General features: G+C 41.6%; 2 protein-coding genes across 4 annotated transcripts in view; one reads left to right on the forward strand and one right to left on the reverse strand.

The window, feature by feature from the left end:
• Positions 1 to 15,563, reverse strand: part of veph1 (ventricular zone expressed PH domain-containing 1) — an 80,580-nt gene extending 65,017 nt beyond the window's left edge. For 2 of the 3 annotated variants that reach the window (XM_056441102.1, XM_056441104.1), the window contains exons 1-4: positions 15,475 to 15,563; positions 5,386 to 5,961; positions 5,017 to 5,235; positions 2,074 to 2,248 (exon numbers count right to left, since the gene is read on the reverse strand). In XM_056441102.1, the coding sequence (XP_056297077.1) occupies positions 2,074 to 2,248; positions 5,017 to 5,235; positions 5,386 to 5,523 (532 nt within the window). In that variant the 5' untranslated portion in view covers positions 5,524 to 5,961; positions 15,475 to 15,563. Of the gene's footprint in view, positions 1 to 2,073; positions 2,249 to 5,016; positions 5,236 to 5,385; positions 5,962 to 15,101; positions 15,271 to 15,474 lie in introns of those variants that run through there. The other variant, XM_056441103.1, reaches the window with a different exon arrangement.
• A 1,805-nt stretch (positions 15,564 to 17,368) lies between these two features.
• LOC130211166 (lysosomal amino acid transporter 1 homolog) lies at positions 17,369 to 23,757 on the forward strand. The gene is made up of 7 exons (XM_056441842.1): positions 17,369 to 17,653; positions 17,827 to 17,956; positions 18,448 to 18,535; positions 18,998 to 19,107; positions 19,279 to 19,380; positions 20,995 to 21,180; positions 21,362 to 23,757. The coding sequence occupies exons 1-7, from the start codon at positions 17,454 to 17,456 to the stop codon at positions 21,476 to 21,478; spliced, it is 933 nt and encodes a 310-aa protein (XP_056297817.1). The 5' UTR covers positions 17,369 to 17,453; the 3' UTR covers positions 21,479 to 23,757.
• The last annotated feature ends 112 nt before the right edge of the window (positions 23,758 to 23,869 follow it).

The following is a 23,869-nucleotide window of genomic DNA, read 5'->3' on the forward strand; positions in this document are numbered from 1 at the left end:
GAGGGGCTGCTGGGAAAAAGAGAGGTCATCTGTTTTTACTTCTGCAAGCGCTGCGTGCATGTATATGTGTGTGTGTGTGTGTGTACAGTTTGGCATGGCTATAGTCTTGTGTTTATGTTGCCGTTTGAGATGGGAGGAGAGAAGTAGAGGCGAGCTCGGCTTGAAGAGGCAACATGAGATTGAAATGTTCGGAGAGGGTTGCAGGAGGGTAAAAATGTGAAACAGCCGAGGCTGCAATAAAAACTGCCCATGGACACGTAAATATGAACTTACTTTCATAAAGCCTTCAAACAAGCATTGTTCACTTTTGTATTTATTTGCAAGGAATGTTCTGTCCCTCCAGTCTTTTTTCCATTTCTTTCTAAGCTCACAAGAAAAAAAACTTTCAATGTGTCTTGAAGTGTGATATTATGTGATGACTTTGGGGAGGTTATAAATGTATTGGAAATAAATTTGCAGGTCAAAGTTATGTCACAAACATGATGACTGTGTCTGCCCTGAGCAGCTGACCAACCGGAATTTGATGCGAGCTTGTGGACAACAAACATTATTAATATGACAAAATGACACACGTGTGGGACTTTATTTGCATCTCCTTCAAATTATCTGTGTTTGACTTTGGTCCAACAGCGATTTTCGCATTGCAACGCTTCTTCGCCAAAACCGCCGTCCAAAGTCGATCAGCATAATGCAGAGTGATGCTTGCATGTGCATCCACATCTTTGTGCACAAAACTGAATAACGACCGACTCATATAAACATTGTGTCAGTGAAAAAGCTTCCAAAATTCACCAGAAAAGAAATAGCGTTAGCTGATTTGATTTGATTTGTTGTTGTTTTGGAAATAACTAGTGGCGTTTCTTTCTTTAGAGTTAACATCTGCCCCTGAATGCACTTCTGACGTCAACGGTGAGCCGCGTTGACAGGCATAGGTTTACAACACAGTGCCTGAATGAAAACATAATCGTATTTTCTCAGACAGCAACTCTAATCAGAAAAAAAACCTGATTTATGTTTCTCCGTTGCCAGGGCACGTGGTATCTCTATTTTCAGCCACAGTTTTATGACCAAAGGTGTAAAGTGTCTTCCAACTATTTAACACTCTAAGCCCAAACCCTGGCTCAACTTCACTTGTATAATAAACCAGACAGCCGAGCTGTTTCATGTGCTGAGCTGCTAGCAGAAAATGTGCTCGGTGGGAGCATCACTGTGGTGCTGCATGAGGTGATAAGCACCATGCAATAGTGTGTGTTTGCGTGTGTGTGTGTGTGTGTGTGTGTGTGCGAGCGTGTGTGTGTGTGTGTGTGTGTGTGTGTGAGGTGATAGTTCAGCATTTTGCCAAAAGCAAAAAAAGCCCATCCATACATGTGACCATTTTCACATAATGGAGACCTAAATTATTTCTCAAAAAAGTCTGTTCTCTTTTAACTGAACTGCTGCATGGCAACTCCCTCGTATTAATGAAGCATGTGTGTGTGTGTGTGTGTGTGTGTGTGCTGTGTGAGAGGTAAGCAGATCTCCATCAGGCAGTGCTAACTATGGTTCTTTAGACACTTACACCAAACTAATGAGCTTGAAAATAATCCCCCAAAAACTTGTTTCTTAAAGGCCTTCTTTAACCACTGACCGGAGGTCAGCTCCGTTTCCCTCTCTGCCCTCTGATAGAACTGATCAGCTCAGCGCCATGAAAGCAATGAACATCTTTTTTATGTTTTCATCAAACAGTTAAGTAGACAAAGTAGAACCAAGTTGAAAAAGAATATCAATATATCCCACAGACACAGACAAGAAGAAACTGCACATCACAAAACATCGGTTGTCCTTTTCTCCACACAATAAACTACGTCTTACGTATGCATCAGAGAAAAGAAGATTTTTTTAGCAGCTATAATAAACAACGCCTATTATAATGAAATCATTTTTAATGTGCATTCATAAGCAGCGCTCTCCTGCAAAGCTCTTGCTGTGACTCGCCCTGTCTTCATAGCGCCAACAAAAGGCACACACCCTCCTGTGTGCATGTTAGTTTACGTGTGCGCCCTCTCCAAGTGGACATGTGTCTGCGCGTCCTACCTCCCAGCACATTGAGCGCGATGGCCTCCGTGTGCTCCGCCAGCAGATCAGCCTTGGCGATCGCAGCCAGGGAGAGATAACTGGACATGTTCCTGCTCAGCTCCCGGTTCCCGCTCTGCAGGAACCGCACCGCCACCGGGACGGCCAGCACCATGACCGAGGGACAGCTGTAGTTCTGAGGGGACAAAAGAAGAGAGGGCATCGCACACGCATTCAAGGGAAAGGAAGCAGACCCAGGGGCTTTCATTTAAGGCGGTGACAAATCCTTTCATATAAAAAGTAACGATATCTAGCTCTTTTCAGTCTGGGTTCACATATTGAATAGGGAGAAGAAACGTCCTGCATTAACATTTATTTTTTTATATCTACAATGGCCCAGAAGCACAGCTGATCTATGGAGGCACTGAGCGTTTATTGTCAAATATTGTCTGTGTGTTAGCCTATTTATTTGATATTAGTATTTAGTTATTTTATTAGTAGTATTGTTTAATCATTCAGGTTGTTTGCTTATTTAGGGTAAATGTTTTGATATATTACAATAGATGTTTTATGTGTGATAGTCTTCAGTTTAGTTTAATTTGTTGTTGTTGTTGTTGTTGTTTTTGAATAGATATATTTAGTCTTTTGTGGTTATATGTAGGGGTAGGCAGGTACAAGACCAGCATGCACCTGGTTAGGACAATTTTTGTTTTTACCATCGCAGGACAGGCAGCGTTTGGAGTTCCTTTGTTCTTCTGTTTGTTTGCTTGTTTAGTTTAGTGAAATAAAATGATCAGAAAAACAGAATCCCGAATGGACAATATTTTGGCTGCGTAGACCATAAACCCACGGTGCGCCAGTGGCAATTTGATGTATGTTTGTTTTTGATGGCTACTACAGTGTGACTTGAAAACATCCCCACTGCTGCCAGTTATCCATCAAAAAGATTCTTCAGAAAAAAAGTGGAAGCTACGATCACCACTTTCCTCAAGCAGTGCAATAAGTGTGAGATAAATTTAAAAAACAGGCTTTAAGAGACATTTAAAAGCGCTCACATTTACCATGAGTTTCAAGTGTGTCGAGGGGGGAAAGGAGGAGGCAGACGAATGCAGTGGTTGGTCCCTGTGGACATTTGCAAGAGGAAGAATAAAGAAAGGGGATTTGAAATGCACCAGCACCTTCAACAGGACAGACTGATACCGATACCGATAAGTCTGTAGGATGGAAAAGAGAACCTCTCCCCCTCCCCCTCCCCCTTTAACTGCAGATGTCTAATGATGAAAGGAGACACCTTTTAGACCCTCAGCACTGATTACATAAATAAATATGTTTCATGCGAGGTTAACTGCACCCCGTGGACGTCAAGACACTTCATTCAAACTCAACCTTCCTCATCTGCCTTTACTTCAGAATACCCAGAATGCCTTTCAAACTGATGTTGACAGTTGTTTTCGCATGAGGGGAAGCGTGTCGACTTGCCCTCTCTTTGTCTGTCACATCTCTATTCAGCCACTAGGTGGCGGTGCAGACAAAGTATCACCAACACCGTTATTCAGTCAGGATGATCATCAATCTACATTTCATTGCATTCAATTAACAGGTTTGCATTTAAATCCAAACATACAATTTAAAAAATTCCCAACTTACTTATGTATGGATTTAGAGATTTATTTATCTCTCTCTCTCTTTTATCTTATTCCAGAGAGTCCCTTTAATGCCCATATAAAACACTTTCTTTAAACACTGTAGATGCCATCATCATCAATCAGGCCAGACATCTGCAGGCTTATACGTGTGTGTGTGTTGCGCACAAGCAGTGAGCTAAACAAAACATTTCTTGCTCATCTCTTCTCTTCTCTAGCACAAAACAGATAGAGATAGTCGGCGGGTAAGAAAGAAAGAAAGAAAGAAAGAAAGAGAGAGGAAAATGGAATAGAATCAAGAGGAAAAAATAACTTCTATGTGTATGTGTGTGTGCCTTTCCCTCAAGAAACGGTCTCATTAAGATGGAATTAAGCACATTCCCGAAGGAAATATGGTGGGGAGGTGTGTGTGTGTGTGTGTGGGGGGGGGGGGTACATTTTTCTAAAGCCCCTCAGCAGTGAATAAATTAAGAGTATTCACTCTCGAAGCAAAAAAAAACCGTTGGATATGATGCATGATGGATATTCTAATTCATATATGTAGACACTTTACCTCAACCTTTCTCATCTACGTTTACTTCAAAATACCCCAAATCCTTTCAGCCTGATGACTTACAGTGGATAGTTGTAGCTTATGATTCACCTGTTAGTTGCAGCATTCAAGTAAAACAAATGTTACCAAACAATACAGTTAAGTATTTTTGAGTTTTGAGTATTGGTTTAAACAAGTGGTAAAATCGTAAAAACGTAATAATTCCACCTCAACCAACTATAGCAGCAAAATATGTTTTTCAAACATTGATGAATCAGCAATCAATTCAAAGCAGGAGCTTTAACTTGTAGTACAGTATATTTCCATACTGCAATATTGCGGTTTTTAATTAGGTAAAACATCCGAATTCTTCATCCAGGTGTTGTCCGTCTCATCGTCTTTTGGACTGTTTTCAGGATCAGCATTGTCCGTCAGACGGATATTTGTGTATAACGGTTAACAATGTAGAGATCTGTGCCAGATTAGCGAGTCTGCTCTGCAACATGTGCACTGATACATATCTGTGGTCATGTTTATCTTGGTGCACAGTAAATCCTTGTGTCCAGAGATGGGTATAAACCGTAAACTACTTCTATATGCCACTGCTTAAAAAAATTATGTTTTAAACAGACCAAAACCCCGTCTGGCAAATCTACTGCTGAAGTATCATATTATACAGAGTCATTGTTCAAAGTGTCAACAGATATGTGCAAAGGTATGTACTGGATGTGGCGTTTGTGCTTCTCAACACTCCAACAATATGGCGTGTGTGTGTGTGTGTGCGTATACCTGCAGGATACAGCTGGTGATGTCCGAGGCGATCTTGGTGTGCGGTGTGTCCTCTGTGTTTTCACCTTGCGGGGTGAGGTTGTGTTCGAGACACGACTCCCACAGCCCCACCAGCGCCGTGCTGTGGCGCTCGATGGAGCCCGTCTCCCTGATGGCCGTGGTGACGCGCGTTATGCAAATCTCCACCACCGCCTGGTCGTTGTCATTGGTCAAATAGTCCTGTCAGCCGGCAGATGGGAAGCGGAAACAAAACATCAGGGAGACAGTGATGAATGAAGGATGAATAGATGAATTATGGATAAGTGCATGAATAATTATTCAAACTGACATTTGCCCTTGTGGTATTTTTGATTGGTTCTGCATACTGACCTGTGAGCAGGAGATAGCCTTGATCTGGTCCAGAGCCTGAGACAGACATGCTTCGATCGCTGTGTCCTCCAGAGAAAACAGGTCCCCTGCCCTGGACAGATCCCTCTGGTCCAGCACCTGGCTGAACAGCTGGTGCATCCTGGTGCTGGTTTCAGACGAGTATGGGATTGGTGCTGCCCAGTTTAAGAAGCCTTGATTGTGAATGAATATATCCCTGATATAAGGATCAAGGAAAAGCTAACCTTTTGAATGAAGTTTTCCTCCTGGTTTTAGGGAACCATTTAGAGAGAATACAAAGTCCTTTGCATTGTGATCCTAAAGTTAAAGTTTTTTCGAGCAATATTTTAGGCCCTTTGACTCCTGTGATCTTCCTGGAATTGGTCAAATAACTTCATGGAGTAACAGCAGAACAGTGGTCATATTTTTAAGAATGCTTCATTGTGTGAATGTGTGGTACAATCCTCTTCAGTACAGTCCAGGATCAGGTTGGTTATGTGGATGTTTTCCTGGGTCTGCCTGATGTCCGTTACCATGGAGACAAGGCATATTCTGAAGAGGGCTTTCTACATCAGAGCACTGAAGGAGAGAAGGGGGGGGGGGGGAAAGAGAGGGAGAGAAGAACAAATTAACCAAAGATAATTAAATGCTGGGGAATTATTTTGTATACAAATAATAATAATCTGACGTGCAATAGATTGAGCTGCTGAGAATAAGAACTGCTCATTTGAGCCAGAAAGAGAAGCTGTCCAGGTTTCGGAAGGGATTTTCTTTAGTGTCTTGGACAACTTTGACAACCAAGAAAAAGTCGAATGGAAGTCGATGTAAGTCCAAATTAAATGAAAAGCAGTACTCCACCTCCCAGGAGTTGGAGCACAATGTCTTATATCTCTTATGGAGCTCCCACCAGCAGCTGCTTGGCTTCACTCAGCAGGCAAATTGCACACAGTGGGAAACAACTAGCCTGGCTCTATCCGAAGGTATCAGTCACTGATAAGTCACCCCTCTCAGCCAAGAAGTAGTCCAGCACACAACCCCCTGTAAATCTACAGCCTGCACATTTGAAACAAATGAAACAAATGAGATGTAACGCGTTAATAGTGAGCCTCAGGTGAATGTTGTTTCCAGTCTTCAGGCTAACCTCAGCTGACATGCTGCTGGCGGGAGCTTCATATTAGACAGTGAATACTCCAGTGACGTGCGGTGAGGTTCATGGTTGGTGAGGCACTGACTCCTTTAGTGTCAGATTTACACATATATAAACAGGGCTCTCAAGTTTTGAAGACAGGCAAGAGTGACATTTCCATCAGCACCTCCCCCCCCCCCCCCCCCTGTTACAAACATTACACCCATATGTGATTGTTTACCATCTGTCATATTTAAAGTAAACTAAAGAAGTGACCTGAACTGTTTGACCTCTCTGTGTTCTTGGCTGGTTGAATTCTTAATTGTGTGGCCAGCCAAGAACACAGAGAAGTCAAACAGTACAGGTCACTTATTTACTTTATTTAAGTGGCATAAATCACGGACACAATAAGGCAAAGTGGACAGATGGTAAACAATCACATATGGGTGTAATGTTTGGATATTCATACATGTATGACCATTTCTGGCCTTATTGTCCAGATTGTGTATGTTTACCTCATGACAACAACACAAACATTTTCCTCATTAATGTGCAGCCCTTTAAAGACGTTTTGAATTGAAACAGCTGAATATTTGTTTGAGAAGCCATCACTATTGTAGAGTGCTCCTTCGTTCACGTCAACATGCTCCATGGTAGTCGGCAGTGTCCTTGGTCACAAGTTGATCTGGTGGTTCTCTGCCTTTCGTGGTGACCAGTGACCGCAGTGCAGGTTATTTAATTGTGCGAACAGAGTAAATCGTGTCGATCTTGGCCTAGTGCTAAGAGCCCGGCAATTAACCTTTTTTCCTCCCAAAGACATGAGTTCGAATCGCGTAACATCCTTATATATATTTGTTGTTGTTGTACTACAGAGTTATGCTACGTGATGCATGTTTGCACAAAACAGACTCCCAATTGTATGTTGATTAAGTGTTTATTTATTTGACCAAATGTATTTCAAAGGAAGGGCAGTTTGCTAACTTCCTGTTTCATCCCATAAACAACACGCGACGCTTCAAGTCTCTGGACGCTTTCTCTTCTACATCGTCTCCTCCGGTATGTTCAGACCAGACACGACACGAGAAGGTTTCTCATTGAATTGTAGAACTTAACAATGCGGCATTCGCGAGGACAGCTGCGTGTTCTCATGCTATTATCAACATCTGCCGTAACTACGACAACAACAGACGCATTCGACCGAAGGTCGCCAGTTAACAGGGTCTCAGGTTGAACCGTAACACCGGCGTTGGTCTACCTATGTTAATCACGTCCACTTTTGACTGAAAGTTCAGTTTTGATACATGTTTAAGCTTAGATATATCTGTGACCAATATATATATATCTTCCATGTTGGCAGTCTGGCGTAGCAAAATACAAAAACAAACGGGCTTGACTCGCCTGGTGCCTCAGCGTAGAAGAAGCAGCAACAAGTACCCGTTGGCTCACTAGCGCCCCCTTCAGTGAGGCAGAGTATTACCTGCCTCACCCTGTGCCTTTTCAGCAAAACTAAATATGTCACTTACAAACATTAAAATGTAATGGTTAAAGACCTTCGCCAGACTGTGGAAAATCAGGGCAAATAAACATATCTGCAAACATTATATTGGCGACATGCAGAGATACGACAACCCGCACGGGCCAATTGCATCAACCCAGCTTGTGATGGATTGCGCAATCAGAGGTGAGGCTCGACTCGTCGCCTCAACTCTCGTTTCATCCTGTATTTGAACAGGAAATAGGCAAATTCAGCGATTTTGACGATAAAATGTTCGAAATTAGTCATACATAAAGATCGGTGGACAAATACTAATATAAATTTGATGTCATCATTATTATTTGTTTGAACTTTTTTTACTCAGGATGACAGGTGAGGCTCTGCCTCCCCTGACCGCACGTCCCTGGAATACTCGTGTATCCAAAGGAACTATTGCTGCTGTTTGGATTTCAAATAGACTTCCTGTGAAAATGACATTCAACAACAGCGTTTCAAGTATCTAAACAATCTCCTACTGTCCTCCTGCCTTAGCCGTCCCTTCTACAGCTTGTTCTCCTTCTCGTCCTCTTTCTGCAGGTGCATAAAGTGTAAGCTAACGTGAAAAATATTTTCTGAGACGTTGGCATCAGAAGTGCGTTTGTGGTCTGAGTAGTATCGACCAATCACGTTGAAGCAGGCTTTGGTTGAATTCAGGTACCCAGTCCGCGTGGAGACCAAAGAGGCAAAATGCAATCTCAGAATCCACTGAAAATTATTTTGCTTTTAAAAAATGGGTTGAAAATGAGTTTGTACACCATCTACATGTGAATAAACTCTCGCCTCTGAAGCTGCTATTAGGACCGTAAACAATGAGCAGCGTGAAGGAAATCCAGGACATGAAATATCTCTGGCTCCACCAGAACCATAGCCCCATGACCCCTTGACCCCTTGAGGCTCATGTGTCGTCAGACCGATAGCCGATGGGTTCAGAGATCGATGTATATGATGTGAACGAGATTACTCACAGAGATGTGTGGCATATCAGCTACAGAATCATCACATACTTACTATTGTTTAAACACACACGCATACACGCTCAGACACACGCACGCACTCTGGGAATGTGTGACTACAGTTTCCACTTCACAGAGGTGTTTGCTTAACCCTTGTGTTGCCTTAGGGTCATTTTGACCCGAATCAATATTACACCCTCCCCCCGCCTTAGGATTAATTTGACCCCATTCAATGTTTAATGTCGGTGTTCTTTCGGTAGTCAACAAACAAAGATAAAGTGCCTCACACTTAAACTTGGAAAACAATATTAATTCTAATAATTTTCTGGAGGTTTTAATTGCTGGCGTCAAATTGAACCCAAAGGGTAAAATATGTTAGTAAATATAAAGGTAACAGGAGGGTGAAACATTGAATCGGGTCAAAATGACCCATAGGCGGGGGGAGGGTGTAATATTGATTCGAGTCAAAATGACCCTAAGGCAACACAAGGGTTAAACTATGCAGCCTCTGTGGCATTTTGGGTGACCGTCTGCGTGGCATTGTTCAGTCCAGTGCACATTCCACTGGGCTGGCTTCAAATCAACCATGTTGCAATGAAAGGCTAAACCAGTATTGACATAGACCTTCTTGGATAGGGTTGAATGTATTCAAATGTATTTGATTTGTTATATTCCTCATATGTTGTTTTTCAGTCCTATTTATTTAGTCATCATAGTGACAGAAATGGTCCAATGAGAATACACAGTCATCTGCCTTAAAGTCTTCTGAATGGAGTTGTGAGAATTCAAAAGACAACGTTAATCATTATCTTTGTTAATGTGAACCTCAAGTAAACATTAAACACCATGAGAGGCAACCAGAGGAGCGGAGGGGAGTTTTAAACACAAACTCACAAACATACACAATCACGCACAATCTACGCATGCTTGTTTCAAAAAAAGTGTTTATCAATTAACACAGAGCATATCTGTACTCCCATATAAAAAATAAACAGACACACACACACACACACACTCACACTGTGTGCATGTTCCTGCGTTGTTTTTATAGACACATTTTCACAAGTAGGAAACACACACATTCTTCAAAGCAGCCACCCTGTGTGTCTGCTGCCTCCCTTTCAGAGGATAAGCATATGTATCTGTGTCATTGTCTTGCTGCACCCGCTTTTCTCCACAATCAGACGGCATCGCGCCGTTTCTATGAAAGTTACATTGGAGCGAGCCCAAGCTAGAACTAAAGGAAGGCACAAAGCGGGGCCCTTGGGAGTCCGCTGTCTCTCCTGCCAAGTCGGTGATGGCCATAGAAACCCGCCCATTGCCAGGGTACCACATCAGGAATTCCGATAGCCGGGCCGCTGGGGCCAAAACAACAAAACGACTATAAACACCGACATCACACGCAGGCAGACACACACCCCTATTATCCTTGAACAAGCTACAATGAGAGCTACTTCTGTGCATGGTTGGAGGTACAGAATGTGTGTGTTGAAGGGTGGCAGACATCAATTACCTGCAGCATTTTTTAAATATATATATATTTATACACACACACACACACACACACACACACTGCATACGTGCATTCTTGAATGTTGAGACAACAGGATGGTGAGTTATTAGGTACACCTATAGCAACAATGTGGTCCTGCAATATACCTTCATGAAGTTTAGGATGTTTGTTGAGAGGTGTTGATTGAAACAAAATTCTGAAAGTAATTCAGTATAAAATCCAGTAAAGAAAGCAGAGGCAGGGGAGATAGATAGAGGATCAGAGAGAGACAACAGAGAAAGAAAGAAACAAAACGAGAGCAGAGGCACCAGGAGAAAAGGAGGAATGAGAGCCAGGTGGATAATGTGTCCGTGTTCTGAATTCACCGTGTAACCTGCAGATAACTCGCATACTGAGCTTCCATTATTCTACCTGAATGCCACACACACACACACAAACACACACACACACACACACTTTACCTCTCTCTCCTGTTGTGCATATTTACTTATCCTTTCCTGTTCTCATTATGTCACAGCCTGTCTGAGTGACTAAGCGCCACTGTGGCTGTGGCATTGCGCGCGCGCGTGTGTGTGTGTGTGTGTTTGCGTGTGTGTGTGTGAAAGCAGAGGAAAAAAATGGGTCTGAGGAATTTCAGTTCTTAAACAATCAGCAAGTTGCTATTAATCACCCGGCTACGGCTCAGTAAGCTCAGGAATGCGGCCTTAAACACACACGTACACAGGGAAAGACAGTTGTGATAGCTTGTTCCCACCTGTATTTTCTGATACATTCTTAACTTTAAATACTATTGATAAATAATAATATTAACTGAACGGCACATTTGAGGTGCGTTTTAAAAAACTTTTCCTGTTTTAAAATAGTTCAAATGAAATCTCTCTCTCTTTCTCTCTCTCTCTCTCTCTCTCTCTCCCTCTCTCCCTCTCTCTCCACCACCACGGCCTCTACTGTCTTCACTCAGCTCTCCGAGAGAGTGAGAGAGAAAACACTGGCTCTTTTGTATGACCTGTAAGACAGACCTCCCTCCCTCTCCTCACCCCTCTCTCCCTTTCTTTGCTCCCTGGGCCCTATCCCTCTGTAATGTGCACCTGCTCGGCCTGCAGGACATCTTTCTCACACACACACACACACACACACACTCGCACAAATACTTTAGAAAGGGGCTGAGTGAAAGGGTGAGACTAGAGAAGAAAAAGACAGCATTCCACCGTTTTCTCTACATTACTGCTTCATGTCTGACTGAGTTATTAAGAAGCAGTTTGGAGTAAAGGATTGGGGAACTCGGCTGGCTTTTCTTTTTCTTTCTTCTTGTAAAACATTTTACATTCCTCAACTCACACCATTGAGACAAAGATAAAGATGCCCAGCTGGCCTTCATTTTGCAGTCAGGAACCAGTTAACAAAACATCCTCTGGACTTTCACCGATAATGTTTGCTCTTATTTGAGCTACACACTTTGATAACGTATGGATTTAATAAGATCTCATAATAAATGTGTCATAGCGAATCAGTGTTTGCTTTGTTCATTTCTGCCAATATGCAAACAAGAAGCATGTGTTTTTAAATTGCACTAAAATAAGCTTTCTTTTTGGCGCAGAACTAAATGCTGGAGAGAATTAGCTCAAAACTGTATGGCCCTTGTTGCTGGTGTTGGGAAAAGTTGGAGGGTTTCCTGAAAATGAGGCCTACGATAGGTGAATTAAAAGGTTTGCGCCAGCATGTGAAGCAACATGTCCTAATGATTGCTTCTACATAAAAAAAACACATGAATAAAAAGTGCTCACAAAATAGCCACAGTGAGACAATCATACGCACAAGCTCATTTGATCTCATGATTATTTTCACCGTCGATTACTACGCCTATTATTTTCTCAATTAAATCGATGACTCGTTGAGGCTCAAAATTGGTGAAAATAACTTGCTGTAAATTCCTCAACCTGACAGTCAGATTTAGCTTTGTTCAACCAAAAATACCAAAAACCCAAAGAAATTCAGTTTACTGTGATCAGAAAATCCTCACATCGGAGGAGCGTGAACCTAACTTGAATAATCGTTAATCGTCTCGAATCCGATCCAACTGGTGCATCAGAATCATTCCAGGACTCCTTGAAAACTCTGTTAAGCATCTCAGGCAACGATAAGGTCCCAAAATGAATAACTGCTTGAAAACAACTAAAAAAAAGTTTTCATCTCCACACCTAACAGGCAAATTATGCCACACTGTGTCTCCGGTCATATCTTCCTGTCACATCCAGAGCAGAAGACTGTCCATACTAATGGTATGATTAAAGGCTTGTTTCATTGGTAGTTATTCCCAACTACGGGGCCTATCAGTTATGTAACGTGATGCCATGAATGTCATGAATAAGTAATAGGACTAAGTCACTTTGAAGAAATTACCGGAGGACTTCTCTGGAAATAGGGCTGCGCTGCCGCAGAGAACTCTTCTTGAAATATAGACACCCCAAGTTTTGCATCCGCGCATAATGTATGAGTGCATTTTATTTTATGTACATGTGTGTGTGTGTGTGTGTGTGTTTGTGTGTGTGAGACAAAAGGGAAAGTTCTGCATTATTTATGCCCTGCATTTATGCACCCGCTGAAAAAGGATTGGGAATTACGGTATGACAGGAGCCGGAGAAAATAGCTACTGTAAAGACGCACTGAAGCCACCGAGTCATAAAGAAAGGCACAGTGGTAAATGTGGAGCGAAAACAGAGACTGAGATTGGGGATCACTGTGGACACGATAAGTGAACGCGGAACCAGACCACAAGGGACTTATGGATGTCACACTGCCTATACTGCGGAGATGTTCTGAATACCAAAGAGCTGTGGTGAAAAGGGTTCAATGTATCCTCCGTGGCCTTTTATCCTGCTGATGGACTAGTCAATGGATCATTCCAGCTCCGTTACTGAGCAGTGCTTCGATTGAAGCACGACAGTATGGGATTTATACATAAACTATATAGTTTTAACTGATAAACACACAGATTTAACCCAGATTGGTCACAAAAAAAACTATTTAGGTACCAACCATGTTTATTTCCAAGGTGAAATTAATTTGAGTCCCAAAAGAAGAAACCCTCAACTGATTTGAACTGGTTTCGCTGTGTGTGTGTGTGTGTGTGTGTGTCTGTGTCTGTGTCGGTGTGTGTCTGTGTGTGTGTCTGATTCTCTGTTAGCATAACTGTGTCAAATAGCATTGAATCCAACCAAAAGTGTAATGGGGGAGATCCTCTCTGCTGCGCTGTGAGACTCTGGACCGCTGAGAGGATTTCCATCGCTGAGAGGAGAAGTGCTGGTTGGAGAAGTGCATTACCGCCACACTCGGCCAACTAACATACACACATTTCCATAAAGCATTCATTATTCATTAGTCCCCCCTCTGCCTTCAGCAGCCCAAAGTCAGAGAGCTGAACGGAAGCATGTTCTGGTTTCATCTCATACGGGTCTGACCTCGGACATCATTCTGTGAACTGCGTTCAAATATCCTCAATACATGGTTAACATGTTACTAAGTTTAGAAATCTTTTCAAAACGTGCCTTCTCCACATTATTGTGTGAGAGTAGGTGGATTAAATCGGCGATTGGGCCTATTATGTATTAGAGTGCATATCCTGGCAAACAGTTATACATCAAGTTGTTATCCTCAACAAAACATTTTTTACAAAATAAAAAAATAAAAGTTAAATATATATATGCAAGCATTTGAACTGGAGCTGAAATTCACCCTAAATGCCATCAGAACAAAAAATAGCAAAATATGCTGAAAGATGACTCCACATGAACCCAGTTCAGCCGGAATTAGAAGACAGGTTTGTCCTCATTCCTATATAACAAATTGATCTTTTTGTGACACCAAGTCAAATGGTGATTGGAATTAAAGACTAGCAGTCCGGTTTAGGCGCCATGAATGCATATGTTCTAAAGGACACAATAAAATGCAACAATATTTGATTTGGCCTTTGCAGTCTGGAGAAAAGCAAGTGAGCGAATATGGGCTTGGGTGTGTCCATCTGCCTGGCCCTGTGATAAACTGGCAGCCTCCACGTGACGGATTTGGAAGGAAAGGAGAAATAAATGAAAACATGAATGAATGGTTTGCAAGCTGGCGTGTCCAGCAGTTTTGTATATAATGTCAATTCCTTTCACTGTGTATAGGCCAAACGAGAATTTCAATATCCATTAAAATAATGCATGAAAAATAAGCAGGACAGTCTTCTCCTTTCCTGGGACATCAAGATATGTCTGTCTGAAGAAGTCTGTGACCTTGAAGAGCCCCTCCTCTCTGCGTAGCCACACAGAGAGACACACACGCACGCGCACACACATACCAATAGAAGAAATGCAAAGACTAAACGTGAGTAATGCGACTGAACTTGCCTTTCAAGCTCCAAAAACACATTCCTCTGTACTCACAGAGAGAGAGAGAGAGAGAGAGAGAAAGAGAGAGCGAGAGAGAGAGAGAGAGAGAGAGAGACTGAATGAAAGTAAAACAGGTGTAACATACACTATCCAGCATACCTCAAATGTTTCCATCCAAACCTAAAACTTTTCCCTATAAGCTGTCATATAATAACATTAATCTTACCTCTACAGTGTATCGTTTGAGGGCAATATGTGTAGTTGGCATATACAAATTAGCAACTATATTGCATTCAGTTCCTTTGGCGACAACTCACGAAAAGCCCTCTGCGATCCACCTGCCCGCTTCCCACGTGTATTCCGATTTAGATTTCACAAATAAAATGCATGTGACGCACGACGAGGAGAGAGCGAGGCGCATCGGTGCTCCGACGCACGATTCCACGTCATCCAGTCATCTTTCAGGACATCGGGCAATGTGGGTAGCATTCATGCCTTAAGCCAGGCAACGCGTTAATAACAGAATGTCATGCACAAAGAAAACAAACACTAAAGAAGCCTGATTCAATTACTAACCCCCACATAGTGGGACAGCTTACCTGCTCCGTGCAGGACGAGGACGATGACGCGCGGACACTGGATGGCGGAGCGTCGTTCGTTAAGTCTAAACCTCGGTCCGAAGTGGAACATCGCAACACAAATTACCCCTGCACAGCTTCAAGTTCTCCCACAGAGCAAGCCTTGTATTCATCATCGTCGTCCACCATTAGAAAGCGCGCCATCGTGCGGCCGACCCGGGCGCGCGGCTCGACAGGTGGATGGCCTTCAGGTGCACTCTGGAAATACCAAAGGTAGCTCAAAGATTTTCCTCAGCTGGTTACACACCGATGAGGCTATACCAATTCACCAAGTATTCCGTTAATTTGTGGGTCGGGGATTTAAGATGTAGGCTTTTATGAAATACACATATATACTATATTAATATATTAACAGTTAGCACAGATTGATTCTCTTTTCCCATCTCAGACATACTGTTTAATGTTTGCGTGAGTGCCAAAATGAGACTACTGGCAGGGGCAATATACAGTAGGCTAAGTATACTGTATATGGGATGCAGAGAAAAAGGTAAAGGCCATATTACGTTTGGCAGCTTAAAGCCAAGCCAACAATCTTTTAGTATCATTAGTGGTGGTAGTGATAGTTGCAGTAGTAGTAGAGGTAGCTGCAGTACGATAGTTTAAATACATTATTTCAATAGGCTAATATAATAATCTAAAGAAGGAATGCCAAACAAAGAATAAACATCCATTTGTTAGAGTTTGAGGTGTAAATTAGTGGCACTTATTTAACTATTACTCATTTCAATAATGCACTGATGAAAGCTCCATGTGATCAGTAGGTGGTGGCAGAGCCACATAAAGAGAAGACGGCTCTGGGTGGTGGTATTTCGCCAGGCATCATCAGTCAGAGGTTTCCGGCGCGACAAAGCAATGCAAGTCGTATTAGTACGTTTGCTTTCAAAACAAAAGCGCAGGATGTGTCTCCTTTAATACTGAAGTGAGGCAGGTACAGAGAGGGCACCTTATCAAAAGAAAACAACCTATTTTTGAAATTTTTGAATCATCAGGCTCAACAAAAATGAATTTCTAAATTAGTTACCATACTTTAACATCTTTATTTTTAATTAAATTGGGCAACACTGTTCGTTGTAGCGGTACTGCATCCTATGTGTACAGTTAATGTAATATGCACTTAGGGCCTATGTGTATATGATACAGTATACAATGAAGCATCATTAATTAGAAACAAATCATGATACATACACACAAACTTTTTTAAAAATCAATTTGCACCTCTGTATAGAAATAACGGTCTGTCGGGATATTATTCTGAAAATCCTTACCGGATGTTGTGATGTCATTCAGGATGTCTTGTCACTCAGAGACCACCGGCAATGGATAACATTAAGCTAGGAGCTAATCTACAATGTTCTTCAAAGGCCAGGCACACCGCTCACGGACATGTGCGAGGATGTGGGGGACATCTACGCAGACCCATTTACACTCTGCAGTATAACGGAGTCCATTTCATCTCTTGAGCGGTAACCGGAAGCTGATTGCTATCCCATCTTTATACCTGAGCGTCGCATCCTCAAGTCTCAGTAAATTAGCCTTAATGACAGTGTCTAAACGGAATGCAAATTCAACTCAAATTGACCCTAAATGAGCAATCGTCACGAAGTACCGAGGCGTTTCCCCAATTAAAGGCGTAATTACTGATTCGGAATTAACTCTTAAAGCAGTTGTAACCCTTCTAACTTGTTCAGTACTGAAACTGCATCAGATTTTGTTTAAAACACGTGTTTTATTTCTATGTTCTTCTTTTCCAGACTTGTCAAATGACAGAACAAGTACACATCTATTACACGAGATAGGTGTGCCGGACCTGTTAACATTGGGGACTTGTTGTCAGAATACATTCACATCTATTCACATATTGGAAGCATCAGGAGGAGGAAGAGGAGGACGAGGAGGAGGACGGAGCCTGCAGCTGGTGTGCAGGTCCCGTCAGAAACGCCATGGCCACCGCGCGGTTCCCCGGGAAGAGTGCGGACGTGGCTGTCAACTGGACGGCTGTGGCGCTGGGCCGGCCGGTGTGCGTCAACGGAACCCCGTGGATCCTCTACCTGTTGGAGGAGTGTGTGGAGAATGTGTGGGAGTACTGCAGCGTGGTGATCGGTCTCGTGTCCATGTTCTGCTTCCTGCTGTCCGCTCTGCCGTGAGTAACGTGATGTGTGCCATGTTAATAAAGTGTTACTTTGTTTGAAGTGCAACCCAGTAATCTGGTTACAGTGCTGGGGATTTGTTATTTTAACTATCCATCCATCTTTGATCTATCTATCCATCCGTCCATCCATCCATCCATCTATCAATCAATACATCCATCTATAGGCAATTCTATGAGGCCTATCGGAACGGTAAAGTGGAAGAGGCCATGTCTTTCGGCTTTCTCTTCTTCCTCTTCAGTGGAGATTTGACCAGCTTTGCAGGCTGCTACCTCACCAGCCAGCTGCTCATTCAGGTAAACACAAACATGCTCTCTCTCATCCTCAGTTTGTATCTGTGTCTGTACTGTAAACCCCATCCAACCTTGGGTTGTTGGTCCCTGGTCATATTTAATGTCCTTTCTCGCCCCTGAGGTCGTTATTACATCTTAGATCAAGCTGTGTTCAAGGCTTCTTTTGGCTGCGGGTTTTTAAACATATCTGTGTGTGTATGCAAATGCGGCCCATCAAAATGTCAAAATCAGTTTGCTTTCTTAAAAATAAAAAATAAACGTATGGTCTGCACTCTTCCTTGGGAACTTTGACAATTTTGTCGGCATCTTTAGATGGAAAAAACATTTCAAAAGCATACGGTTTCTGGGGTTTTGAATTATGAAGACATGAAGTGTGACCTTTTTACTAGCCTTTATAGCTGTGACTCTATAGAGGGAACCACTACACAGTGTGAACTCATCTACTTATAACCAAATAATGTTGCAAAACAATGTTTTTCTTGTCCCTCTCTTAGATAGTCACGGTGGTGTTCTACATCGTCACTGACCTGATTCTCATTTCCCAGTTTCTCTACTATAAGATCAAGAACAGATCCAGCAGAAGTAAGCCCTGACATTGAGTTAAAAGTAAGGAAGTATTTCCTGCTGTTGACTTAATCATTTCTCTATATTTTTTTTGCATTGTATGACAGCCAGGCACCTGCTAACTTCAGAGCTGACAGATGCCATTGCAAACATTATTTGTCTGATAAGTGGTTACCACGGAAACCAAAAGTGCATGGCTGCCTCATGACTCATGCTGAGAAAGACTGCACACAGCCCGGCATATATATATATATACGTATGATAGGTTTGTTTAATACAAGTTTTTGCTGCCGTCTATTTATAATGCTGGTAATACAGTAGAGATCAAAACAATTCAAATATCTTGCACTTGTCTAGTGTAACACAAAAGCTACAGATACTACAGGAGTGCTCATGTTGTGTGTGTGTGTGTGTGTGTGGGGGGGGGGGGGGTATTTACAAGTCTTCACAATCAGTTCTTTGTTTTGTGTTTTGCTCTAGAAAGCCCTGTGTTGAAGTGGCTGTGTTTCATGTGGTGTGGCGCTGCTACGTTAGTTCTCCTGGCTTTACCCAAACTCATCGTAGACAATAGTGCAACTTTAGACACCCAGGTACGTAGAATGTGTGCAGTGTATATTTGCTTTCATCTGTACATGTATTCAATGAATGTGCTTGCAAATCAAATTTGGGTCGCTTTTTTTTTCAGGGTTGATTGGACACATATTAATTCACTTTTTGTATGTTTCCCTCTCTCCCTCTCTTCGTGTCCTCGTCTCTAGCAGAGTCCAGCTACCTCTAAATCGGTGGAAATTACCGGCTACATATGTGGATACCTAGCATCTATATTCTACCTCAGCTCCCGTTTCCCCCAGCTTTATAAAAATGTAAGCGGCAAATAGTTTGGCGCAGGGTCTCCAGTCGCAATGTTAAGTTTGTTCGGCTTGCATGCGAACGGCGCCCTCTTGGCGGGAGATCTCGGAAAGCTTTCTCAGGTGAAACGGCACTCAGTATACAGGACTGTCTCAGAAAATTAGAATATTGTGATGAAGTTCTTTATTTTCTGTAATGCAATTCAAAAAACAAAAATGTCATGCATTCTGGATTCATTACAAATCAACTGAAATATTGCAAGCCTTTTATTCTTTTAATATTGCTGATTATGGCTTACAGCTTAAGAAAACTCAAATATCCTATCTCTAAATATTAGAATATCATGAAAAAGTATACTAGTTGGGTATTAAACAAATCACTTGAATTGTCTAATTAACTCGAAACACCTGCAAGGGTTTCCTGAGCCTTGACAAACACTCAGCTGTTATAAATCTTTTTTTTAACTTGGTCTGAGGAAATATTAAAATTTTATGAGATAGGATTTTAGAGTTTTCTTAAGCTGTAAGCCATAATCAGCAATATTAAAAGAATAAAAGGCTTGCAATATTTCAGTTGATTTGTAATGAATCCAGAATGCATGACATTTTTGTTTTTTTAATTGCATTACAGAAAATAAAGAACTTTATCACAATATTCTAATTTTCTGAGACAGTCCTGTATGTCACCTAGTTGTCAATGGGGACCGTGGGTGTGTTTTGAAGCGGGAGGTGGGATGCGTGTGTGCGTCTGCGTATCAGAAGTATATTTGTGTCTAAATAAGTACCAGCCGTCGAGGACAATGGTGCTGTTGTGTTAGAGAAACATCAGAGGGGATCGTCTCGTGCTGCGAGTGCCAGAGAAACTTCTGGGCGCACACTCACCGTGACTATTGTAAATCATTTAAGATGGATTTTCCCCGCGGAAATTCATAAATGTTGAATCGGGCCTTTTTTTCTCAGCAGATAGCCCCACATGTTATCTCAACATCATCCGTAGTGACAACATATACATGTATATTTATAGATATGTCTTTTATTGTGAGTACCTTTAGTACTACTCTGGCAAACACTAGCTGGTTGTCTGGTATTGTTTGTGTCCAGCCCATTTAAGAATCAACCGGTAACTAACATTCTTCAGTCACGGTTACAGTGGTTAATATGTTTCTTTGGTTTCGCAATCTCGAACGGATGCTCTCAGAAGTGACATCCTTCCTGCTGTTGGTGCTGAATGACACAGTTGTTAGTTCCTACATTTTTAGCATGAACAAAAACATCTGCGTGATCTGTCTTATCTATCTATTTGTCCAGTGCCATGTCACAGAGAGTACAGTGTGTGCCAGTAGAAAGAATTCACAGTCGTGTATCGCCCATTTGTTGATATGAAAAAAAGTTACAATCACGATTGTTTAGCGCACAAGTACACAGGAAACAAATCCCTTGCTGTGAGTACAGAAACCTAGCTTGTGGTAAACATAGTCGTTTTGTGTGTGTTATCTTGACATACAGTATGTACACTCGGAGGTGATGCTGCAGTAACAGAATACAGTACAAAAGTAAATAAGGGAACGATAGCAGCAAGTCCTGCCGTTTGGTCCATCAGCGTAGTGCCCTAACCTCTATTCATTCCAGTTCCAGAGACAGTCTACGGAGGGCACCTCTTACCTCCTGTTTGCCCTGGCCATGATGGGCAATGGGACATATGGGTTTAGCGTCATCGTGGTGCTGCCTGCCCTGAAGGGCTCCAAGCAGACTTTCATCATCAAACATCTGGCCTGGCTCATCGGCAGCCTGGGAGTCCTCCTACTTGACTTCTTTGTATCCTTTAACTCCCAAGTTCAGCTACGAGGTGACTGTGTCTTATCTGTCATGTCTTCTGATAATCATGTATAAGACAATTTGAACCAGATTACTACACCAAATTGTCTCCAATTGTGGTCTCAGAGACGATAACATTGTTCGACTCTTTGTGTTCGTGTTTGAGCCTTAACCTCGCCAGGTGACCGCCCAGTTCATCATGTACAGGAAGAACCACCCTGCCAAAGGCAGCGCGCTACTTCGCGTCCCAGAGGCGGAGCCTCTGCTGTGTGAGGAAGTGGAGCTGTCAGTGTTGTAGGACACTGAGTGGACACCAGCATGTTCCACGCACGTCAAGAACGGACTGCTCGGTCCACGATTTGTTTGAGATCCTTCTGTGGTGACGATTCCCTCGTTCCACCGTCAGAGAACGGAGGAGACGTTGCAGTAGCATTGTTCCAGCAGGCAATTCCAGCGCGCCTTTATCGTCATAGTTTTATGCCGTTAAGATGATCAACTCTTGTGTTACTGTGGTAACCGGACAAAAAACACCTACAGTACCACTTTAGAGACGTTTCTGTCTGTTTCTCTCGAGGCAGGCGAGTAAGCATCAGTGAAATATTTTCCCGGTGATGAATACGGGCATTTTTGATACATTTCCCCACTCGTATTACTTGATTTTTTGTTTTGGCTGGAATAGCCGCATTTTGTATCGGCCATTGGGGACCAAACACACCCGGAGGAGGTGCCAGACGTCTCTTCACAAACGCAAGCTTTATGGAAGAATGAAGTGCCTGTTATATTCACACATTATGGAGAGGGTATATGAACACTGCTGTGGAGGATTGCATTATTATGCATGGTAAATTACATTTCTTGCCTGATTGGGTTTTTGAGTGCCATAAAATACAGAGTTTGTGAGAGGAGAGTAAGGGACAGTGATGTTTTTCTGTGAACTTGGCAGATTGGGTGAATTTTGAGCATTCTTTTCTTCCTGGATGGTCTACTTTGCCTGAAATGTACTTAGCCAGATATGTTTTTTGTAGCAGGGGGGGGGGCATCCCTCCACCTGAAACACGCTCATCTACAGGTGTTTAATGACCTAATTTTTTTTCTGGAGAAACGCATTCATGCCTTGAAAAAAAGAGAGAAGATAAATAGTCTTAATATAAATGTTCTATAGATATATATTTATATATATATCCAAGTCGGAACTAAATGATTTTAAAATCAAATATAAGTTCGATCTTTTGAAATACTGGCAGTGATTTTTGTATTCTTTTTACAAAATGCAGTGAAACATGCTTTCTCTTTTTTCCCTGTCTTATTCCTAAAATATGATCTGCCTCTGTAATTGTTATGATCAGCAGTAACTGTTTTCTTGTAATAGCGTCCTCTTCACTTTAGTAACATCTTCAAACACATTCTTTGATCAAGACGTGACCTTTTGATGTGATATTTTCAGTTGGATCCAAGTATAGGAACAATAATGAGATGCTCTTGAAGACTTGTTGAAGCAATGAGGCTCAACATTATTTTTTCAGATTCTAGGTGTGTCTATCCTGTTACTTCTGTTTTAATCAGAGTAGATAAAACATTTATTATTCATAAACTTTTTTTTTCTATCTTTTTGATCGTTCAAAGAGCAAAACGATCAAAAATAGACAATAAAGCAGAGCAAAAAATAAAACAAAACAAATAGGCTTATTGATGAAGAGCATTTTAAGTTATTGGACATGCGTTTAGCTCATTAGCGAAACTGCTAAACAGCTCGTCGATGTTGGGACAAATGTTACACTGTGTGTGTTTGTGTGTGTGTGTAAGAGTGTGTCTGTGTGGTGCGGCATCACTTTACTCGCAGAGATTTGCACATCTCTCTACCTCATTATAGCGTGGACATGATTTGATTCTCCAGAGTAAATGAAGAGCCTGTGCACACACGCTGCATACCATTATTTTTTTATTTGTTCGCATCCAAAGAACAATGTTTTTAGAAAATGATAGTTAAGTATATGTTGTTCATGATCATCCCAATAGCATGTCTGGCTGCTAAGTTGGACAGCTGATGCAATAATGTAGAAATATGTGGATGTTGGGGGATTTCTTCTGACTTATTTGCAAATATATGCAAGTAAGAGTCAAATTTTTTTTGTTTTATATTGCACGATTCATACTTTCATCCCTTTCCAAATCCTGAAATATGAGTGATATAGTTTTTCAATCTCGCACAAATAATGAAATATTCACTGTATATATTATTACTGTAAACGGTAGAACATGTTGCAGTTGTTACTTATTGGTCAGTGTTTTGCTCTTATTTATTTATTTTCTTAAAGCCTTCAATGTCCATTTGTTTTTTTCAGGTGAAATGCACATGACCAGTTATATTGTAATTCGAAGCTCCGTACCAGGGTATCTGTACTGACAATGTCTTCTGATATTTACTGTATATAAAACCTTGGTATGTGTTATAATCACTGTATATACAATTCAATATGCTATATATATATATATATTGTTATAATTGTGTACATATTCCATTATATATATATATATACATATTGTATCAAACTTTAATAAACGGCAATATAAAGAATATCCTGACTCAAGATATATATATATTTTTTAGATGGAAAAGATGAGCGAAATAAATATATTTCTCTAGATTTTAATCAGCCATCACTGCCAATTTACACTTGAACATATTCGT

This window comes from Pseudoliparis swirei, chromosome 20 (genome assembly GCF_029220125.1).
Source record: "Pseudoliparis swirei isolate HS2019 ecotype Mariana Trench chromosome 20, NWPU_hadal_v1, whole genome shotgun sequence".
Taxonomy (NCBI): domain Eukaryota; kingdom Metazoa; phylum Chordata; class Actinopteri; order Perciformes; family Liparidae; genus Pseudoliparis; species Pseudoliparis swirei.